Raw genomic sequence first — 21,112 nt, 5'->3', positions numbered from 1 at the left:
AGCTGGCTTACAGCTAGAATGGCTCCTTCAATAATTTTTTTTAAAATACAGAATTGCTGGTATGGCACACAATTATGGGTAGAACTGGTTACTTGGCAGTTATCCAGCAAACACCCTTGATAGCAAGATTAGACTACAAAACGTCACTGGTGAAGGAGCTGGCGGACCACAGGGTCATATGTCAAAGAATATTGATCAAAACTTGAGGGAAAAAAACATTTTGACATCCAGAGTTTAGAGGAAGAGTGGAGAGGTCCACAAAGATGATTGGGGGAACCATGTTCTTTGCTGGTGTTGGTCCAGTGTGTTTTATCAAATCCAGAGTCAGTGCAGTCGTCTACCAGGAAATTTGAGCATATTTTATTCTTCCCTTTGCTGGTGAGCTTAACACAGATGCTGAAACCATCTGCCAGCTTGATTTGACAACTTGCCTGACCTAAAATCCAGACGTTGTGCAATACCGTACCAGACGTACGGTATTGCACAACGGGAAGGACACCTTCCAGCAATGGAGGCAAGTGAAAACCCCCTTATTAAAGTAACCTCAAAGCCACTGGTTATGAACGCCTCCAGCACACACTGCATGGATGCAGTAACACATGCAGAAACAGCTGTGACTAATTACAGCACATGTAGTGGAGTATGCGTACAAAGCCACATCTTTATAGACGCGATTTCTGGTCTGGTGTTCTAAAACCACGATAAAAGAAATGTATGTGATGTTTCCCTTTTGAATATTATTGAAAAGTTCATATTTTTTTATTGAATCAATTTGCAAAGTCGACAGCTTTATCTCTCCGTTTGTGCTCTAATATTTTCTACCACACTTTGTTCTTCCACTCACCTTTCCATCGAAACACTTGGATGCAGTTCTCTCAACAGCCAGTTGTTCTGTAAATCCTAAACCTTATGAATGCTTGAAAAATATCACTGTTTGTAATGGAGATATGAGTATCATTCTCGAACAGAGTGCCAGAATTCAGATTTATTGACACACATCTGTAAGTAAATAAAAAAAAATGTAAATACAAATAAGCTAGGAGAAAATTGGATTCGGAAACCATTTTTATTTTGTAAATGGGTAATCGCTCAGGCTGTACACTGATGTTTTCTGAGTTTCACCCAATAAAAACAGTTAGGAGCATCCAGAGGCGAGAGAGCGAGGTGACGAGGTAACGAGAATGAAGCGGGATGAGAAGAAATCTGTACTCCGTTCTTTCTGGAATTTACATTTGATGTCTGAACTTCATAAAAAAAAAACACAAAAAAAAATCAACACATGACTTGTTCTGCTGTTTCAGGTGGCTCACCTGCTTCCCGCCCAACGGGATTCCTCAACTCATCAGGCAGCTGCTCTCGGTGAGTGATTCTTATACACAAAAAAAAGACGATAATATTTAAAACCAATAAAAATAAATAAGATTAATCCCAACGGCATATCAGAAAACACGGACGGGGGAGAAGTAAAAAACTTTGTGTAGTTATGCCAGAAGAAGCTCCTCAGGGAATACACACTGGTTCAATATGAGAACAGGTTTCTCCTTTACAGACAGAAGCACATATCTGTACCTCGTAGTTTATACGTTATGAAGCACTGACTGAGTTCATGCCAAAGCTCAAAAACACCTTCCCTCACTACAGCCGGCAATTATATAGCGCTGTGACCAGAGATGGACAGTTTTTATACACTACACTTGTTATAATGACCACACTCCATGTGCTTTTTCGTCTAATATTACACCAAATAAAAAAATTAGGCTCCCTCACAACTAAGCTATACAGGTTATCATACAAACTGATGACGAGACAGTCTACTGACACACGGGTACAGTGCACGAGTTTGCAGGCAGGGATGGGGAGGGGAGAGGAGTCGGTCGTTTTTGAATAGTACAAAATGCTTGTTCTTTTTAGTTTTTCCGTCTTCTTTTGGTGTTTCAAAGCAAATCTCCAAATTTATGGAGCCAGAGCTGTGATCTCCACACGCGTCAAGGAGATAAACCGTCTTCGTCCTCCGAACAAATATCGTTATTCAGCTGGCGGTCACGTGACATTCACTTGAATTTGGAGGGTTTTTTTTTTCCTCCAAACACTTGGCTTTAAGTCAGCTGTTCCGCTGGCGTCTCTCATCTTCGGGACGTTCCTTTTTTTTCATTAAATGCATGGTATCGTGAATATTTAACAGCACTATTATAAGGCAGTGACAGAATAAGTTTGACAAATTGGTCCATATCTGATCTGATCATGCACACTGTTGCATCGTAGAATATTTCCCTCCTGCAGCTGCAGCCTTTTTTTTTCATTATTTACCAAAACAAATACTTTGCCTTGCAAAAGTGACAATCCCTCTTGATGGTTTTTTTTGTTTTTTTTCACATTTTGATACAAACATTAACGGATTTTGTTAGTTTTTGAGACTGATTAACACAAAGGTGTGCATAATTGTGAAAGGTACAAGTTACAACATACATGGCAGTGGTGTCCAATTTTTTTTCCCCCAGGGGTCAAAACTGGCAAATTTATTAAATTTTTTTTTTCTTTGTTTTTCCTGCTCAACATTGTGAAAGCTACATATCATTAAATATCAAAAACACAAAAAGGGCTTCAGACTGTTGCCTTATTTAAAGAAAAAACAGACAGTGTTCAAATGTCTTATGTCATCAACTGTTCAACTGTTTCGTCACCATGTTCTTAACTGAACAAAATCCTTTCAAGGACCATGAAAAGCCCCCAGGCCACACTTTGGACATCCCGGATAAATGACCAATCTAGCAACAACACTAGTCCGACTCTGCAAACGACTCAAGACATAAGTGGAGGTTCACCTTCTAGCAGGAGACCAAACTTATCTGAAGTGACTGAGTTCGAGCTTTTTGCAAAAATACTGTTGTCACTGTGTGTAGAAACGACAGAGCTATACCTAAACAACTGCAGCGAAATATGATTCTACACGGTTTATGAATCAAGTATGGTTGAATACAAATAAATGCCATGCAGTCTTGGATTTAGAAAAAAGAAATTGAACATCATGAATCCGTCTCAAGATTGTGGTCGTAACAAAATGTGAAAACGTTCAGGCTTGTGAACACTTTTGCAAGTCACTGCACGTCTAAACGCTGAAGTCGGGCCTCGGTTTATCAATTGATAAACCGATTAAAAATCGATAAACGGATTTTTAACGCTTTTTACAGCGTTAAAAATCCCTGTAACAGACACAGTGAAAACTTTACAACCACTTGCAGGTCAGACATGCAGAACAAGCTACTTAGAGACTATCCCACAAAAAGTCAAATAATAATAATAATAAAAAAAAAACAAGTTTAAGTTTTGCACAATAGAACAATAAAATAAGAAAAATAATTTCTATATATATATTTATATATATATATATAGTGTCCTTTTCTCCTACGTTTATATTTCTCATAATATTCCAGTATTCGTGAGTAGTTGGCAAAACTACGCACGTTTTTATTTTATTTTATTTTTTAAAGTTTCACACATTTACGAGGCGGTCCTTTTGTAAAAGCAGAAGTGTCCGGACTGGTTACGTAAAAATGAGAATTAAAAATAAATAAATCTCTTATGATCTAAAGATAAAACTCTGCAGGTTGTGGTAAGCATTTAATTAACGAAAACAGTCAGAGTGCGCGCTAACCGATCCACGGAGGTGTGTGGTGTTAAGTGCGTTAAGGGCACTAAAAATAAAAGCTTTTTCCTGTCACTGCTGCTGTACAGCGCGACTGGGCGGCGGAGGGAGAGAGAGGGGATTTTTTTTTTTTGCGTTTCCCAGTTGGCCCATCATACTTTGCTCTCTGTCGTGTTTGTCTGTATGACACTGTTGTGTGCCGAAGTGATCAGGGGGTTTGGTAGGTCTCCCTCCTCCAGTTTGCTTTTCTCATCAGCAAATATCTTCCTGCAGTGAAAAAGGAGACAAAGTTTAAAATTAGAACTGTTAACGTGTGCGTGGTAAAGGAGGGGAAAAAAAAACAAAAAAAAAGGAAATCCCAGAAAACAAAACAGGTCTCTAGAAACAAACAATACCCAATATGTAAGATGACGCCGCAGTTAAGACGTCGTCTTACATATTTCTTCACCACCTTGACACGGTCGGATAAAATAAACAGATAATGACATTCCCACATCCCAAACTGACTCTCTTCCCTAAAATCAAACGTTGAGCAAATGTATAATAATAATCAGCTTGGCTTTGTTTTTACTTCTGAGCATTATTAATAGAAGAGTAAAAGCGCCCCAGGCTTGTTACAGAATGTCCCCGCTTCCAATTGAAGCCCATTTTTTATCCGTCAGCAGCTCACAGGAACAAACACCAGTTGGAATCTGTCGATACCTCTGGATAAAGGTTTGAGGAAATGCTTGAAGGTATGGAATTAAAGCCTGAACTGATGCGTCTTATTATTATGACTAGAAAGGCATTTCAAACATAATATGGATCATATTGCTGTTTAAGTGATAGTTTTAATGCAGATGATTAATAGAAATGCGACCTCAGGTTGCAAAGAGAGTGCTTTGCTTTTGAAGACAATGTTGTTGTTGTTCTTTTAAAAAGGTAATATTTGCTTTGATTTGTTTTATTTTCTACACTCATACATATTGCCTGTTTTATGTATATAAATGACATCCCTTATATTCATGTTAGTTGCAGTTAAAAAAAAAATCATTTTAGATGTGGAAAATGTAAATCTAAGGAAGCATTAGGTTGAGTTCATGTCAAAGTCAATATTGATAAAAAAATCTCCAAAATTTGAAGTATGATATATTTATGTCGAATGCTGTTATTTACAGCTCTTAAGGCTGCATAAGAATAACTTTTATTACACTATTTTTCCATATTTGGTAAAATTGTACAAAATGAGACAATCTGTGAAAAATATCAATCTCCTCTAGTTCCTCCCCGTGGTATTCCTGCCCTCCGTAGGAATACACCGTTCATGATACAGGCTGTGATTACTTGCATCATTGTGATTTCTTGCTTTTGTAGCTTTAATAAATTTGCCAAACTCTAAAAATTCTCTCCCCACATTTTCATATTTAAGTATTTCTATGTAGAATTTTGAAGAAAGAGATGCGTTTCATGCAATTTGGAGTAAGGCTGTAACAATCCTTTCCAGATACACTGTAGATAACCTGTGATCTTTAAATCTCATCTAAATGAATCGCAGCAGGCAGACGTTCTCAGATGTCACACTATCCATTATGGGTAATCGCTCTGAAAATTACAGCACTTTTTGCGGGCAGTTGATATTTTTGTATCTCCCATAATAAATGTGGAGGAAGGTCTGGGACAAACAATTGTATCATTTCCAGACAGTGTTAGCTTTGCCACACTTGGACTTTAAAAATCCTTGTTTGCTTTAAAAAATAAGTTTCTTTTTAAATGTTGTAGGAACCCTGTTATTCTTTACATTTTTAAAAAGCGAATAAATATAGATAAGTCAAGTTTTGTTGTTTCTAAATTAAAGAATTTTTTTTAAAGTATCACTTTTGCTAATTAATACACAAGGTATGATTCAATCATCTTGAATTCATTGTGACCCCTGTTGAAAATGACCTAAAATCTAGATTTTTATTTTAAAGAAAAACAAACCAGATTCTTAAACACTGTACTTGGGGACAGTGTTTTATGTATTTACCTGAAATGGCTTTTTTTTTTTTAACTTGTTTTAATTTTCATTATTGTCATTGGGTTCTTATTTACTTTGAAATCTCTTTTGGGATTTTTTTTGGTTGTTCTGACTTTTTTTTTTTTTTTTTGGTGAAAAACAAAAATGCACAATAAAATTGTTCAAAGCAAATTAAACCCGTGATTTCCTGACCTCAGAGTAAACTAGAGCTATTTGAAGAGGTAAATCCTGCTGCTAGTTTGTAAATTAGTCAGTAACGATGTCTACCATTCTTAAATTAAATTAATGGGTTCCAGATTTTGATGTGTGGAGTCACATCATTGTGGGCCTCAGCTTTGAAAGCACACATGTGATTTAGGCTCTGGATGTGCTAATAAACATAACTGAATCCTTCTTTAACTTTGTTTAAAACTGGATGTGCATATCCAGATTGAGCTTAGATAAAGGGGCAGCATTATGTGTTTTCCAGGCACATTGTGCCATTTGATAGAACAATCAAGTAACTGGTAAGTTCTAAAAAATGCTCTGTATATATATATATATATCAAATATGACAAAACTAATTTTACTTTTTAATTTATCGCCTTGAAATTGGGTGTCTGTTGCTTTAAAAACTCCTGCTGTTTCTGAAACTCCGCCTTTAGGAAGTCATCACAACATCACTCCTCTATTAACCATATAACAACATTTTTACCGGCGTTTTACTGAGAAGTAACTCGTATAATGAGCTCGGCAGACGTGCAGTTCCACCAGGTGTTTGCTAATTGCTACTGGCTAGCCTGAAGGAGCTGAGTGGGGGAATCACAGGGAATGGGTGCTCCATGAGGCAGACGTTTGGAAGCTTGGAAACTGTGTCTCAAAGGCCGCGCTAGGTCCATCCAGGCGGTTTTGCACAGCTGAATGGTTGCCACTGCAAATTAAATGATCTCTCAAACATGCATGACAGAATCAAGGCGACACTCCAGGCATGTTTTTGATGAGGCAGTAACATTATAACATGATGCCCAAGCCCAAAAGCTGATTTTACATAAAACTGCCCCTTTGACAACTTGCATTTCTAAAAACTTGCTCAACTACTCTTAATGTTTTGCTTCCAAATTACAAACCCCACAATCAATAACTGTCGCCCACAGGCAAAGAAAATGACAACCATCAGACCACTTCTATCTGCAACATTCCACTAACAAATAAAATTCACCCCAATGTCATTACCACAGTTTACCATTGCAATATCTGATATTGTGTGGTCAATGGCAAGATGCGGTGGTGAATGAATGAGCATACAAGTTACACGCACTCTCACATGAACGACACACGCACACAGATAAACCTCTAGAGGGAGCCGTACTCATCGTAGACAGGAGGAGCGGTCTTGAGAGTCTCTGAAGCCTCCAGAACTGGGCCTGAGGGAGGGAAGTCTGCTTGGTCGCCGCTGGGCAGAGAGGGGGCGGCGGACGGGCTCTCTAAGCTAATCAGGTCTGAGAGGGGCCGGGAGGGTCTTCCTGCGGCGTTTCTCAGCTCTAACTCTAAATCAGCATTTTTGTGCACTGCGTCCGGAGCCGTTAAGTCGTACAGGTCTGACCCCGGCGTGAGGAGGTCGTTCGGGACTGCCGAAGCGATCGCGGTGATGGGTAAAGGCGAGGGGACGTCTGCCAACAGAGTGATGGGATTTTTGAAGTGTGGATCTTCGACGGCATTGGGGATATCTGAAGGAGTGTTAATCGGAGCGGGTTTTGTTGTGGGGATGTTGTTATCGGTTGGATTATCTGTGTCAAAGTCAGTAAAGGTGTATGCGGTAGAATCTGGAAGACTAGGTTTAGACTCTGGGGCTGGTTTTGGGGCGGCAGTGTTCACTGTAGCGGCAGCAGTTTGCGCCGGCGTCTCTTTGCTTAAGGCCACGGCGTTGGCCTGTGGAGTGGGCTTGTTGACCGGTGGGCTCGGTGCAGGTTTCTTGCCATCTGGAATGAGAGGAGGAGAAGACACGGCGAGAGGGGAAACCGGTGGACTGTTTTTAGCATTCAGAGCAGCGAGTTTGGGAGAGTGTCTGCGCTTTGGCGGTATTGGCGTTCCAGACTTTTGAGGCCTACACTGTTCGGGGGTGGCAGGAGGATTGCTAGTCTTCTCCGGCTCTTCCGAGGTATTACCCCCCCTCTCCTCGAGCAACGGCGCCATTTTGGCTTCGACGGCGGTCGAGGAGACCACCGGGGTCGGCGGGGCTGTGTTGGACTCGGGGGTCGGCGCTGGAGCGGTGAGCGGGGTGGGCGAGGGCTCGTTGGCCAGGGTGGACAGGCTGCAAGTGAGTGTGGTGGTCTCGCTAGAGGGGCTTTCCTGAGCAGGATCAATGGTCGCGGTGGCTGTGTCTGAGTTGGTGGCTATGGAGGAGGGGGTGTCCAGTGCCAGAGAAGCCACCAGCCTGAGAGAGCAGGGAGAGAACAGAGACACACAGACTAGACACCAGGGTGACTGTGACAAGAGGAGGGGTGAACCGAACGACAGCATGCAGAGGGATTAGTTGGCTTCAGAAAGTCACACAAACAGAGACAAAAGCAACTGAAAAACAGCAACTATTAAGCTTAGCAAGAAACGGAAAAGAAAAAGGGGGCATCATGCTGTGAGTGAACATTAAAGGATACATCCCATACACACACCAACATGAAGTACACTGACTACTCAACTAATGTACTTAAAAGGCACCAATCTTCCTAATGTGAACTACAGCACCACACTGAACCACCTTTAAGGGTTAAACAGTACCAGTGACAATCACATTCTGCATTTTTCTACAGTTTTTTGCTTTTTCTTCCATACTTCTGGTATGAGATGGCTGGCTGAGGCTGTCAAATGGCTTTATGAATTGACCACACTTGGGGGAGAAAACAAAGCCTTTTTGTGTCTTTTACTGGTATTGCTTCAACCTTCACATAATGAGACAGAAAATCTCCAGAGCTGGAGCAGAAACACAAAGTACGGTAATCCCCTTTGACCGGGAGGAGGAAAGGAAAAGCAACACAATCCAGTGGACTCCACTCAAGAATGAACTGAACTTTTCTACAGGTTGAAAAGGCGAATCAAGTAGTGTTGTTAAATAAGACGATTCTTTAAAGTGGAGTGCAATGTCAGACAGTTAAGAAAACCTTTGCGTAAAAGTTGCTGAGTGCTATTTGTCTGTTATTTACTCACTCTGGCTTTGTGAGAGGTGTAGTTTCGTTGGGCTCTATCGGTCCGGCTGCGTTGTGATTGGCTGTGCACTCATCCTCTGTTCTGACTTCCACTATGGGCTCTTTGGACTCGTCTTTCCTATAAGGTCGACAGGGCGGCGTTATTACAATGGGAGCACATGATGGGCTGACCAACATTTTATTTTACTGGCTTAGTGTGAGAAGATGCAACGAGAGCTGTGAATCTAGTCTTTCCAATTCTGTCATTGCATATACTGGGTGAGTCAGTAGAGTTGATGAGACGATTGATTTTCACGACACAAGAGGCATGTGTATGTTTTGATTTGTTAAAAGAAAAATGGTTATTTAGATATCATTTAAGTATTCAGTATTCAGTTAAGTATTCAGCATTTTGTATGTAGATTGTTCAGTTCTGTTGGGCAGTAAACTTGTACTCATGCCTGATGGACGCAAAAACGAAAGCTAGTTAAGGTAGCACAGGTGTATTAACAGCTACAGATTTTACAGTTTTTGAACTTTTATTTCTTATTTCGGAAAAGCCTTGTAGAACAAATCAATAAAATTCTAAATGTAATAGAAAAGGGCATCTGTGTCATATATACATACACCAGGTCAACAGGAAGTCATCCATTACTAATCAGACACTTTCAAGTGTAAAATATAAATACATAATTAAATTACTTCATAAATGTACATGAATTAAGTACAATTTTACAACTTATTAGTGTGAACTTAGTTAAAAATATAAACACAGTACCTGGGGGAAAAAAATAGCCGGTGTGTATTTTTCTCTCGCTCAGAGCTGGTATATTAAACAAATTAGCGAAATCAACTTAAATTTGATCTTTCACACTCACACGAAAGCAGCTTTGCCCTCTTCCAACACGTGCCCTTTCGTCCCCGTGCCTGATTTTCCACACAGGCACATGATAAGGCCACATTTGTTGACAAAGTAACAAGTGACATCCACCGCTAGCAGCAGGAGTAGAAATACTACAACAAGGATTCCTGCCCAGAGTATGATGTTCATGAAGATCGGGCCCTCATCACCCAGATCTGCCAGACAAGAGACACAACGCAGAGCAGTGAGAAACTGGAGCGAGATGCACAACAACATAAACCAGCCAAATTAAAGTGCTACAAAGCTACACGAGCTTCAAATGCTTGTATGAAAATAAAGAACGTACCTGCTGAGGAGTGGTTACCGACAAGTTGCCTTGAATTGATTTTGAACATGAGTCAGCAGTGTGTGAGTTGTTTAAATATTCCTCTAATGTTAATCGTGATGAATGTGTATTTCATATGAAAAGATCTGTTTTAAGGGGACAAAATTATGTACATATTTTTTTTATTTTCAAGCAATTTATTTGGTATTAGAAAAACAAGCAAACCAAAGTTTACAGTGTTGCTGGTTACATGCGGGTCAACATTTCCATTTCCAAAAAAGAAAAACCTGCCGAGTCTTTACTCTTCATCTAAAACTATCTTTAGTTGTTACGGACTTCTTATGCAATATTTTAATATGTACATCAATCACCCATAACATTATGACTACTGACAATTAAAGCAACTAACACCCTGCACAACATAGTGTTCTGCTTGGAGAAACCTGCTTTCTCACACACACAGACATGTTATTTTGAATATGTGCAATCATTTTTTTATTTGCAGATGACTTAATGTTTTATATGAGTGGGGTTTATTCGCATTAATTAAATTTTGATTATACAGATTATTGGCTAAATTAGCCATGGGTCGGTATGCAATTTTCATATGGCAAATTTCAGTAAACATTTGTCACATGGTTTTGAAACAAAAAGATATCTAGATATAATCACATATGTAAAACAGAACTGAAACAATTATTACTATTACTCCTGAAATAATAGACAATTGATTAAACTTATGTTATCAGTGATATTTGTGTTTTTGTTGTGATGCACAGATTTAAATGTAGGTACAGAATAAGTACCTCATAAATGTAGTGATACATGTTTATCGTGCAGAACATCGTTATAAACTGTTAGCTGCTTAACAGACATCCCAAATTCAATTTGAAAATTCATAACTTGAATGTGTGGCAATAGTTAAATTCCCACATGATTAGTTTTTACAACCTGAAGTACTTCAGAATGCTTTCTTTAAACTTGTTTTATTGACACTGCACAACAACATGCGGGGGAGGAGCTGTGCTGTTTTACTTTATATTCCATACAGATCAAAAGAACTCTGGCAATTTCTACCATAATAAGTGCTTCAAACCATAGAAGTGGTACGATGAGGGCTTTCTTTTTTTTTTTGATGAATCCTTTTCTCGGATTCATCAAAAGTAATTAAGATTTCGACCTATGTAACCACTGCGATTCACAGATTTTTGATTCTGCACAACAGAGAAAGATTAATTCAGTACAAAAAGTTTAAACGGCTGTTTGCTTGCTTTGCTTGATCCAGATCAGTAATTTTACCAATTTCGAAAAAGTAAGAGTGCATGAAATATCAGCACTAGCAGCAGTATAGGAATGTTTTAGTATATCGGTTTCGGTCTGAAATAAAACCGGGCCAATATTAACTAATATTTATTGTCATATTGCTGTTTGTTTCTGGTGGGATGTTGGTCATGTGGTATTTGTTTGATAGTGATGCAGCAGAGGATTGTGGGAGGTTATCTGCAATAATTTATATTGGGCCCAAATGTTCACATCGGTGCATCCTTACCAAATAGTTAACAGGCTCTCCATGGCAGAATTATTTTTTGACTGATTCAAACATTTCTGTTTGAAAAAAGATGTTCAAATGATCAGTTGTAAAAACAAAAAAAAAAAAAAACTTGCTGCCTGTAAAATATTTATTTTAGTGCACAACCTCGTCTTATACAAAAATTCCCTAAAACAGACCCATTCCCAAAGTAAATATGTCTGCCAAGTTATAAAACAACTGCAAAAAAGTATAGCCTAGGTTCTGTTTAGGTTATTCCTGGATTCTACAGGTTGGGCATGGATAAAGTTAGTGAATTTAAACACAGCAATCTCCATAAAATGCATTCAATCATAGTTAATCTATGATTTAGGAACGGGTCAGTTACTTTTCCAAGAGGGTCGGTAGCTTTTATTATCTGAAAATATACCATGTGGCGAAATGGATAAAACAGAATAAATCTGTGACTTTTTCACAGCACTGCAGCTGAATGAAGCACCTTTCACATATAAATATATAAAAAACATGATGTAACTTTTGTGGACATCAGATTAAAAACACTTGCACAAGAGAAAAAAATCTTATTAATCTGCACAAAAATAAATGTTCTCTAATATTTCAGTAAATATTTTGTGAATCTTTGCCAATATAAACGATAAAAATATTTGAGTTCCCCCCCACGGCATTGTCAGTGTTATTGTTCCAAACCTCTAGAGTTCAATTTTATGAAACACAATATAATACAGTGTTTATGTAAACGGACAGGTTCAGTACTCGGTGCTCACTTGAATCTAAGTGCTATGTTTTGTTTTGTTTAAAAAAAAAAACAAAAAAACTTTTATCATAACTCCACATCTGTTCATAACTGTAAACTGGCAATCCTCTGCGTCAAGTGCTGACTGCTAGCTGTGCTAATGCTGAGCAGAGTGAATCTGTGGGAGGCGAAGGTTTTCCACTGCCTTTGGTTCATTGAGTCTGTCTGGTCTGGTCTGAAACCACACAACAGCCTTCTCGCCACCACAACAGAGGCGCATCTGTCATGGAGAAAGTCCGCTATAGTGGCTAAAAGCGTCCATTAAAAAAAAAGAAAGCCAGGCCAGAGAAAAGGCAGGCTCTCCTCCGTCGTTACGATGTAGATCCCAAACATAAACTACGACAGCAGAAGCGCAATGACAAGGGGCGAGATGAGTAGTACCAAAGTGTATGTCACAGATGAGCTGCCCTGAGTGGCTGTGGGTCGAGACAGCACAAACCAGACCAAAACGCACACAGGTCGGGACGAACATGTTCACGTGGGCCCACCACACGAATATCCAGGATCAGGAGAGAGAGCAGGAACAATGAGCGAGGAGATGAAAAGAAAGAGAAAAAAAAATAAGAGGAGGAAATGAAAGCACAATAAACAGGAAAAAAAGAGAAGGGTGGGGAAAACAGAGAGAGAGAGAGAGAGAAAAATGTTTCAGCTCTGAAAACCAAAGGCAAAAAAAAATTAAGAAAAAATGATTTCTCACATTTGAGGGAGAAAAAAAAAAGAAGCAGCAACACATCAAAGCAAAAGCACATCACAAAAGGAGGGGGAAAAAGCACACTGTGTTGGCTGGATGGGTGACTCAGTGGCGGTGAGTGGAAAATGCTTTAGTTTGGGAAATAAATTAGAAAAAAAAAGTGAGAGGAAGACATAATGGCCTGCTGCGAAGCGCTCGACAGGGTCTACCACTTGAAGGGAATTTGACAGGCTGTGTGGGTTTTCTACCGTTAGTAACAAGCTGCTTCGGCTGCAGTTAGGACCTCATTGAACATGTTAATTAAGAGTTATACAAAAGACTCCTCTCAGAGGAAAACTATTTCATCTACTTGGTTAAAATTGTACACAGGTTAAGGGGGAAAAACGGGATTGGAGGAAATCGTCCTCCTGTGAAACACAAACTCAAGCTTATTCAGCCACGGTTGTCAAAAACAACAAATAAAAAAATCATTTTTATCCAACTTAGACATATACAGTATATACCAGCTATGAGAAAGTATTTCACCTCATAAAGAGTTTTGGTTTTTGATTTTCTGCCACTCCACAAATGTTTCAGATCATTAAGTTTCAGTATCAGACAAAGACGCATCCAAAAAAACCCAAAAAAACAACAACCCAGTAAGCAGTTTTTAACTCTTTATTTAATGTATTAATAGAATAGGAGAAGGTTATGCAACCCAACCTGGCTCTGTGTGGTAGCATGGCCGTCTGGGGCAGCTTTGCTGCTTCAGGGTCTGGACAATTTGTAGGAATTGATAGAATTCTGAAATCCTGAAGAATATTTGGCCATCAGCTTGTGACTTTAGGCTAAAGGATACTTGGGTTATGCAGCAGAACAATGATCCAAAGGAAACCAGCAAGTCTGTCTCTGAATGGCTCAGCCAAAGCCAGAGTTAAATCCAATTAAGATGATGTGGCAAGACATTAAACAGATTCTTCATACTCCAAAATAGTTTAGATTCGATCTGACCCGACTAATTAACTTTAATTTAAGAGCTCAAATTAAACCTGACATGTTTTAAAGATTTTTGTTTTCTTTCGTTTTTAGATTTTAACGTCTTCCAGCTCCATCTTGTCGCTTGTTGTAACCACAGGGTGAGCCAAGAATAAATCATCTGGGATGTGTGGTTGATAGGATCCTATCTGCGCTGCTGCTTGAGCAGAGCCGCATGCGCATGCAGTGTGCTGCGCTTGTTTAAGTCTGATGACTTTTTCCTCAACAGGTTAAACTATCTACTCTTCTACTCTCACTATAAGTAGATTACCACAACCTTATATTGTGCATGCTTGTTTGGCTTTCTCTGAGCTGCATGTATTAGAGGTTTATTAAACGCGCTACAGAAGCCTGAGCCCGACCCAACCATCAAGCAGATAATTCTGGCCCAAATTCCGGGTCAGGAAATCTAAGCTCTACTCTGAAACACTCCAATTAGCTAAATTACAACAATTCCGCAGAGAAATTATACTTTTTGCATTAATTTGAAGAGTTTTCTTTCCCTTGATGAATTACACAATTAGAAAACTGTATTTTTGCATTTTGTATCCTTATCTGATTTTAAGATTTAAATGATGATCTGAGACATTTAAGTGTGACAAAAAAACAAAATGAAAAAAACAATCAGTAAAGATGCACTTTTTCCTCAACACATTATTTTTCTCTTTACTAATGTGAGTTAAATTACAGAATAGACTGCAACACTCGTTTTTCAGCTTTGAGTTTGGCTCCCGTGTTTCACCCTGTTGCGCTCCGGTTTACTGAGCGCAATTAGATGTCGCGTACCTGGGAAGGCCTCTGGCTCTGCAGAAGTTCTGAAGGACATGGTGGCGGGTGGAGACTTCCCCTTCAGGTTCTCGGCCACCACATACACGTCGTACTCGGTGTCCCAGTCCAATCCACGCAGCACGACGTACTCGCTGCCACTGGGCATCCGGATCTCAGGCTTCCACTGTGACGTCTGGATCTGAGGGCAGAGATCGACATGAACAACATGCTTTCAAGGCAGCAAAGCGTAAACTTTAGAAGAACAAGAGAAAAGCTGTTGATGGAATAGAAAGCGAAATTATATATTAACCTGGAGATGCTGTAAGAGAGGTGGCATGGACGGATATTTGCTTAAAAGCATAATTATGCTGGAAATGTATTTTCCCCAGGGATGCACACTGGAGCCCAAAGTGAGGGTATTTTTTACACTCAACATGAATGAATTGTTAACTCACGGGTTTATAGCGTATAAGATAATGCAGGATGGGAGATCCGCCATCATCCTGCTTAAGCCAGCTGACTTTGAGGGAGTTGCCTTTAGGCTCCACTGACCCTTCAAGCTTAGGAGGATTAGGATTTCCTAAAGGTACACAAGAGCAACACAAAATTATTTCAAAATTCAATAATTCAAAGCCATATCGTATGAAGTTTGATTGTAAGCAAAGTCGGGGCAATTGTTAGCTGACCGTTAAATTCAAAGTTTAAAACTAGCCACTCTTCCTGCTCTGGTCCTCTTTTATTCAGTTGACCTTTAATGGCTTGTCCAAAGATGCTGTCAGGTTGCACTAATTGGCAAATGACAAACAACCACATGCTTACTTGATTCATCTGAGCTGTTGCTGAGTGAGATTCAGCTGGCATGAAGAATGCTCAGGGACCAGCTGGGATGAAATATTCACTTCCTTAAAGCTGCAGTATGTAATTAATCTATCATCTTACATTTCATAAGCTACAACCTAATTACTACACCAGTTTAGTATTTAGGAAAAAAATCAATAACTGCAACCCAAACAATTTTGTACAACTTGATACTATTAAACAGGAAGCATTTTGCATAGATTAGTCTTTAGAGATGTCATTTTATTGCCTCCAAAACTCAGTTCAGTCAAGTTAGTAGATCTCACTGCAAGGCGTTGATTTTTAGAGCGTTAATTGCCAATTAGGCAAATTAAACGTAAAAATGCTCAAGTCTTTGAATGAAAACCAGAAGCTAAGGGATGTCGACAGGAATAAATGGTAGCAAGAAACGACCAATGATTCTTTTGTAATTATAACAAACAAGTTTCATTACACACTTGATTTACTGTAACACATCCAACCGATAAACAGCCAACATCTGTCATGTGGCAGACCATCAATACTTCTACAGCGCCATGACCAGCTCTGGTTTTCCTTCATTTTTTTTTCCCCATTCAGGACACCGACATGACTGATTAATGTATTACATGCGTACACAGAAGCACATAATGTGGTGTTTAATTGTCGTATTCATCAGCTGAAGTTAAGAATCTTCTTCGTCCAAGGAAATTCAACACAAAGTTACCTTCTGCATGGATGAAGGAACCATCAGCGACATGCAAGTCAAACAGGCAATGAACGATTGAAACAGTAAAAATACATAATTAAAGGACAAATTCAAACCCCTTTCACTTTTTCAACATTTCTCACATTGTAACCACACACTTCGATTTATTTTTTGGGAATTTTATGACTGATGAACACAAATTAGAGAATAACAATCAAATCAAGGATTAATAAGCTAGTTGCAATAAGACAAAAAAAATTGCAGTTGCAGCAAAAGGTACTTTCCACAACGCATAGACTCAAGGCTGCTTAATATAAATAATTTTTGGTGTGTTTTTATTTGTTCATATGTTAAGAAACCCTTCATCTTTCCTTCCCTTTAGAATAATGTGCTGCTTTGTGTTGATTTGTCACATGAAATTCCAGTAAAATCCATCAAAATGTGTGTTTGTAACATGTCAAAATGCTTAAAAAGTTCTGAAAAGGTCTGGGACCTTTACACCTTTACAGGTCCCAGGTTTTGAGCAACGTCTGGGACGTTGCTCAAAACAGAGGCAAGGGTAGAGGAGAGAAAAACTAAAGTGACCCTAAGGACGAACTAAAAAGAGACTAAATCATAGCAAAGCTATAAACACAGTGTTAAAAGGCACTTTAATTCCTCTGTTTGGCTTCTCAATGCGAGAAGTGCAAGAGACATCAAACAACTTTACATCCTGATTTAGGCAGAATTAATCCTTCAGAAGGCAACTGATTAATCAATGCTGATGGGTTTAATCCAAATGCAAATATTCCCCAAAGTAGCTGAAACCAGAGGCATAAAATTTTACGGCTTTTGAAATACGGAGATTTCCTGTTAATTCATCACAGTGTCACTAAGCCAATTATTTTTTTTTTTTACAAGCTCCAAGCCCAGAATTACATTATTATTCATATTTGTGTGTATCAGATTGAAACTCATGGGATGAAAGTGAAATAACAATTTTAAAAAATCTGTTCACAGAGGAGTTTGCAGTGGAAATCGGGGCATGTGAGGTCATGAATGCAGGAGGAACTTATCAGGTTTTGCAATGCTTTCACGTTACTAGAAAAGTTTCTAATCAGTGGGGGTGACTAGGTTATCCCGTAAGACGAAAACGGCTACAGCACTAAGGGCTTCTATTATCGCCGCTACAGAACAAACCTGCTCCGTCTGTGAAAAAATGAAAAAGGTCGTCTAGAGACGCAAGACAAGAGAACAATCAAAATCAGTTTTCTACACAAATGACCATCTGAACCTCGATTAAAAAATCTCTTGAATGAAGAATTTGGGAAGTCTAATTTCTGGCGCTGTGCAAGAGCTATTGTTTATAAAACAAAGAAAATAATTACTTTTAAGAAGAGTTACAATTATTAAATTTTTTTTTTAAAACAGTGGTTCAAATTTGCAGAGACTGGAATTAAGGCTAAAACAAGAAAAAGTGTTTCACCTTATTGCTACATCTTTAAGCTTGTCAATTAACATTAACTAGAGCTAAAACTAAACCTATACCTACAACAGATGAATCACTTACTCTTCTTAATGGGGGCTGAGAGACAACAGAGGAAAATGAACAATGGATACAAAAATTAGTCGTTAAAAAATAGAAATGTAAAGAGAAGACATGAAGTCATCATGGGAGGCTCTGCTTTATAAACAGACAACCAACAGAGGGCACTAAACACTAAACCATGAGATCAGGATTCAGTGCATTATGAAAAGATAGTGATCAGATAAGTGGATTGCTGGTTACACAATGCAAATTTGAGTTGAAAAATAAATTAGCACTGGATTACTTTTCATATTTGTTCCATTTCAAACCATTTTTGCGGACTAGTCGCAGCACCTACAGCATCAGCCGTGACAGAGTCGACCTAAAAGTCTCAAACAAGTGAAGAGGCTCCAAAGATCCAACTGTGATCACAGGATTCAGAGGCGGTACTGGTCCAAATCAATATATTGAAATTTTACGTAAGTTAATTTCTTCAATTCATAAAATGAAACTCATATCAAGCATTTATTACACACTGTAATAGTTTTATAGAATCTTTTTCAAGATTTTTTTATTTCTCTTTATTTTCATGATTATGGCAAATAATTATTGAAAACAAACATTTATAATTCGTTTTCTGATAAACTGTTTATTCCCTAAAGGGGCAGTATTATGTAAAATCGACTTTTTCGAGTATTGCGTCACGACATAATGTTAGTCCCTCAGTTTTTTTCTCTTCATGCATGTTTGAGAAATCCTTTAATTGCCCTTGGCAACCACTCAGCTGTGCAAAACGCCTTCCAGCCACAGCTCCACATCAGAGCTGCAGTACCACCTCGGAGAGTAACCCTCTACCTCTACTCCTCCATTCAGCTCCTTCAGACTAGCCAGCAGCAATTAGCTAACACCCTAGCCCTAACCCTAAGAAAAGTTTCTTTTAAGTTCAATTTGATATGTAGCTGCAAGTATCGATACATTAAATCCTACTCAAATTCTTTGTGTTCCAATTTGCACATTTGAAATATATTACTGTGTGTGATAATTCTATAAATTTAGGAGTTTTACTTTTTGAACTGAGACACTAAAACACAATGTTTGACTTTAGTACACCTTGCCCTGATTAGTAAGAGCCGTTGTGATGGCAAAATACTCATTCTTATCCATATCATGCTGCTGTAATTTCTCAATGCAATTAGGGAAAATGAAATTAAACCTTCTATTTTTTCAGTAAATTACAACATAATGAACATGAGAGTGCTGTAAAAATTACATCTATAACCAACTATACTTTGTAGCAAAATGGGCATGTAATTATAAGAGTAAAAAATATCTGTAGATGGCTTTTAAAATAACTGCTTCATGAATTCAAACATTCCCCCGTAGAGAAGCAAAATCGGTCAGAAGAAAGGACTGAAATCACTCTGTTTTTGTGAAACTGTCCAAACATCTCAGGCAACCAGCCGATAATGTGTTTATAGAAATCCTCTGCAGGTAATATGTTTGTGATGAACGAAATGAAGAGGAGGATAAAAGCTTCACACTGCGCTGTCAACTGTGCACTTACGGACAGGCTCGGTCTTGAACAGCTCCGTGGGGCTGCTCTCTCCTTCGCCCTTGCCATTAATGGCCGACAGCTTCACCTCGTAGCGGCTCTCCGGTTTCAGGCCCGTTATCGTCACCTCGTTGACGAAGTCTGTTACAATATCAGAGACGGCACAGTTTCTGTTGAGAGCACCTTGATCGTTTTGATGAGCAGAACAATGAACAAATTCCCTCCCGTTCCAACAATACATGCATAATTAATCGGCGAACACACAAACGCTGATTAGCTGGATTCTCATTCCGCCCAAACAATGTTTAGACAACTGATTAATCCATTTAGAGATGTACCAAAACTCGGCAAACAGGAAGACAAGAACAGCAGCCATGTTCAATTATTTTGTCAACGTCACAGTTTCTATTGATGGCCAAGTGTGCCATGATCCAACAAAGAAACAATTAGTCTAATAATTAATTACTAACTCGATAGTCTAATTACAACAGTAATGAATAATTTAATTTTTTCATATAAATGCATACAGTTTTATAATTCCATAAGCCATAAAAATGTAAGTAATTTAAAACTATACAGAAATAATAATAGATGGTTTTAAATGTACAAGTACAATACATAATCATTGAGCAACATTCAAAAATGTGTGTATTTTAGACATTTTGTAAACATTTAAATAAAGAAGTGTTATTCATTAACTTATGCCAGTTTCATGTGCCAAATCTATTTACAGTTTTATTTGAATTTATTTGATTTAAAATATTTATTTTTAACTGTAATTAATGGTAATTTTGGCCCAAGTAACAGTGTTTTTCAGTTAGTGGCATTACCATAAAATATTATTAAGAATTTATCTAGCATCTATATACAAAGCAATGTATGAATATTAATTTTTACATTTGCACTGATATTTCTGACATTTCATATCAATTCTGACCAAAATTTTTTTAAAAAGTAAGGTTTTATCTAACATTCATTGAAAAATAACTATATGTTTTATTCCACAAATGCTAATACCAGCAGTTTAGTTTTTATATGTGCGTTTACCGTCTTGGACCTCGTAGACTTTCTGCGTCCAGCTGCTCCTGCCCTGCATCCTCCACTCAGCTCTGTACTTGAGAATGGGAACGCCTCCAGTAGATTCAGGCTCTCCAAACTGGATCAGAGCGGTGGTGGAGAAAGGCCTCACTTCGTCTATGACCAACGATGACGGAACCTCTGTGAAATAAAAAAATTAAGTCAGTTCAACTACAGACACTTTAAAATTTCACAAAAAAGATTCTTATGGCCGCTTGTTCCTTTTACAGTGACACATTGAACTCTTTCATGCATCTCATAATACATAGTAGATGCACAAGTGAATTAATTAGTGATTTATAGGTTTAAAGCTATGACTCTTACTGCAAACACTGTATGTTCATTAAGTACAGCTAAATTTAAAAAGCATTCTTTGATTCCTGAAGATTTGCTCATTTTGCCCATTTGTGCACAAATTGACTTCAGGTTAATGTTCTGCCACATGCAGATGACAGTAATTTTATAAGAAAAAAACAAACAGGCAGCAGAGAAACTGTCATCAGTAATGGTGCCTCTTTGACAGTGGCTAAAAGAAAATGTAGTCAGTCAGCATGTTATTTTCAAAGTTAGATAATAAGCAGAAAGTTAGATCCAATAATTAATGTTGCTGAGCAAACATCCACACCAATACAGACGCTTTAGTTTAAATATC

The 21,112-nt window shown here is 38.4% G+C and overlaps 1 protein-coding gene across 12 annotated transcripts in view; it reads right to left on the bottom strand.

Annotated features, from left to right (window-relative positions):
• Positions 1-1,047: 1,047 nt before the first annotated feature.
• The window catches only part of ncam1 (neural cell adhesion molecule 1), a 109,318-nt gene continuing 89,253 nt past the window's right edge, over positions 1,048-21,112 (bottom strand). For 3 of the 12 annotated variants that reach the window (XM_023351999.1, XM_023352000.1, XM_023352003.1), the window contains 10 exons: positions 20,431-20,601; positions 19,396-19,524; positions 17,504-17,536; positions 16,343-16,345; positions 15,255-15,379; positions 14,818-14,998; positions 9,676-9,874; positions 8,820-8,936; positions 6,988-8,052; positions 1,048-3,910 (listed from right to left, as the gene is read on the bottom strand). In XM_023351999.1, coding sequence (XP_023207767.1) covers positions 3,796-3,910; positions 6,988-8,052; positions 8,820-8,936; positions 9,676-9,874; positions 14,818-14,998; positions 15,255-15,379; positions 16,343-16,345; positions 17,504-17,536; positions 19,396-19,524; positions 20,431-20,601 — 2,138 coding nt within the window. In that variant the 3' untranslated portion in view covers positions 1,048-3,795. Of the gene's footprint in view, positions 3,911-6,959; positions 8,053-8,819; positions 8,937-9,675; positions 9,875-14,817; positions 14,999-15,254; positions 15,380-16,342; positions 16,346-17,503; positions 17,537-19,044; positions 19,048-19,395; positions 19,525-20,430; positions 20,602-21,112 lie in introns of all 12 variants that reach the window. The other 9 variants (XM_023352001.1, XM_023352009.1, XM_023352011.1 and 6 more) reach the window with 5 other exon arrangements.

This window comes from Xiphophorus maculatus, chromosome 18, assembly GCF_002775205.1.
Source record: "Xiphophorus maculatus strain JP 163 A chromosome 18, X_maculatus-5.0-male, whole genome shotgun sequence".
NCBI classification, from domain to species: Eukaryota; Metazoa; Chordata; class Actinopteri; order Cyprinodontiformes; family Poeciliidae; genus Xiphophorus; species Xiphophorus maculatus.
This window is presented reverse-complemented; position numbering and strand designations above follow the sequence as displayed.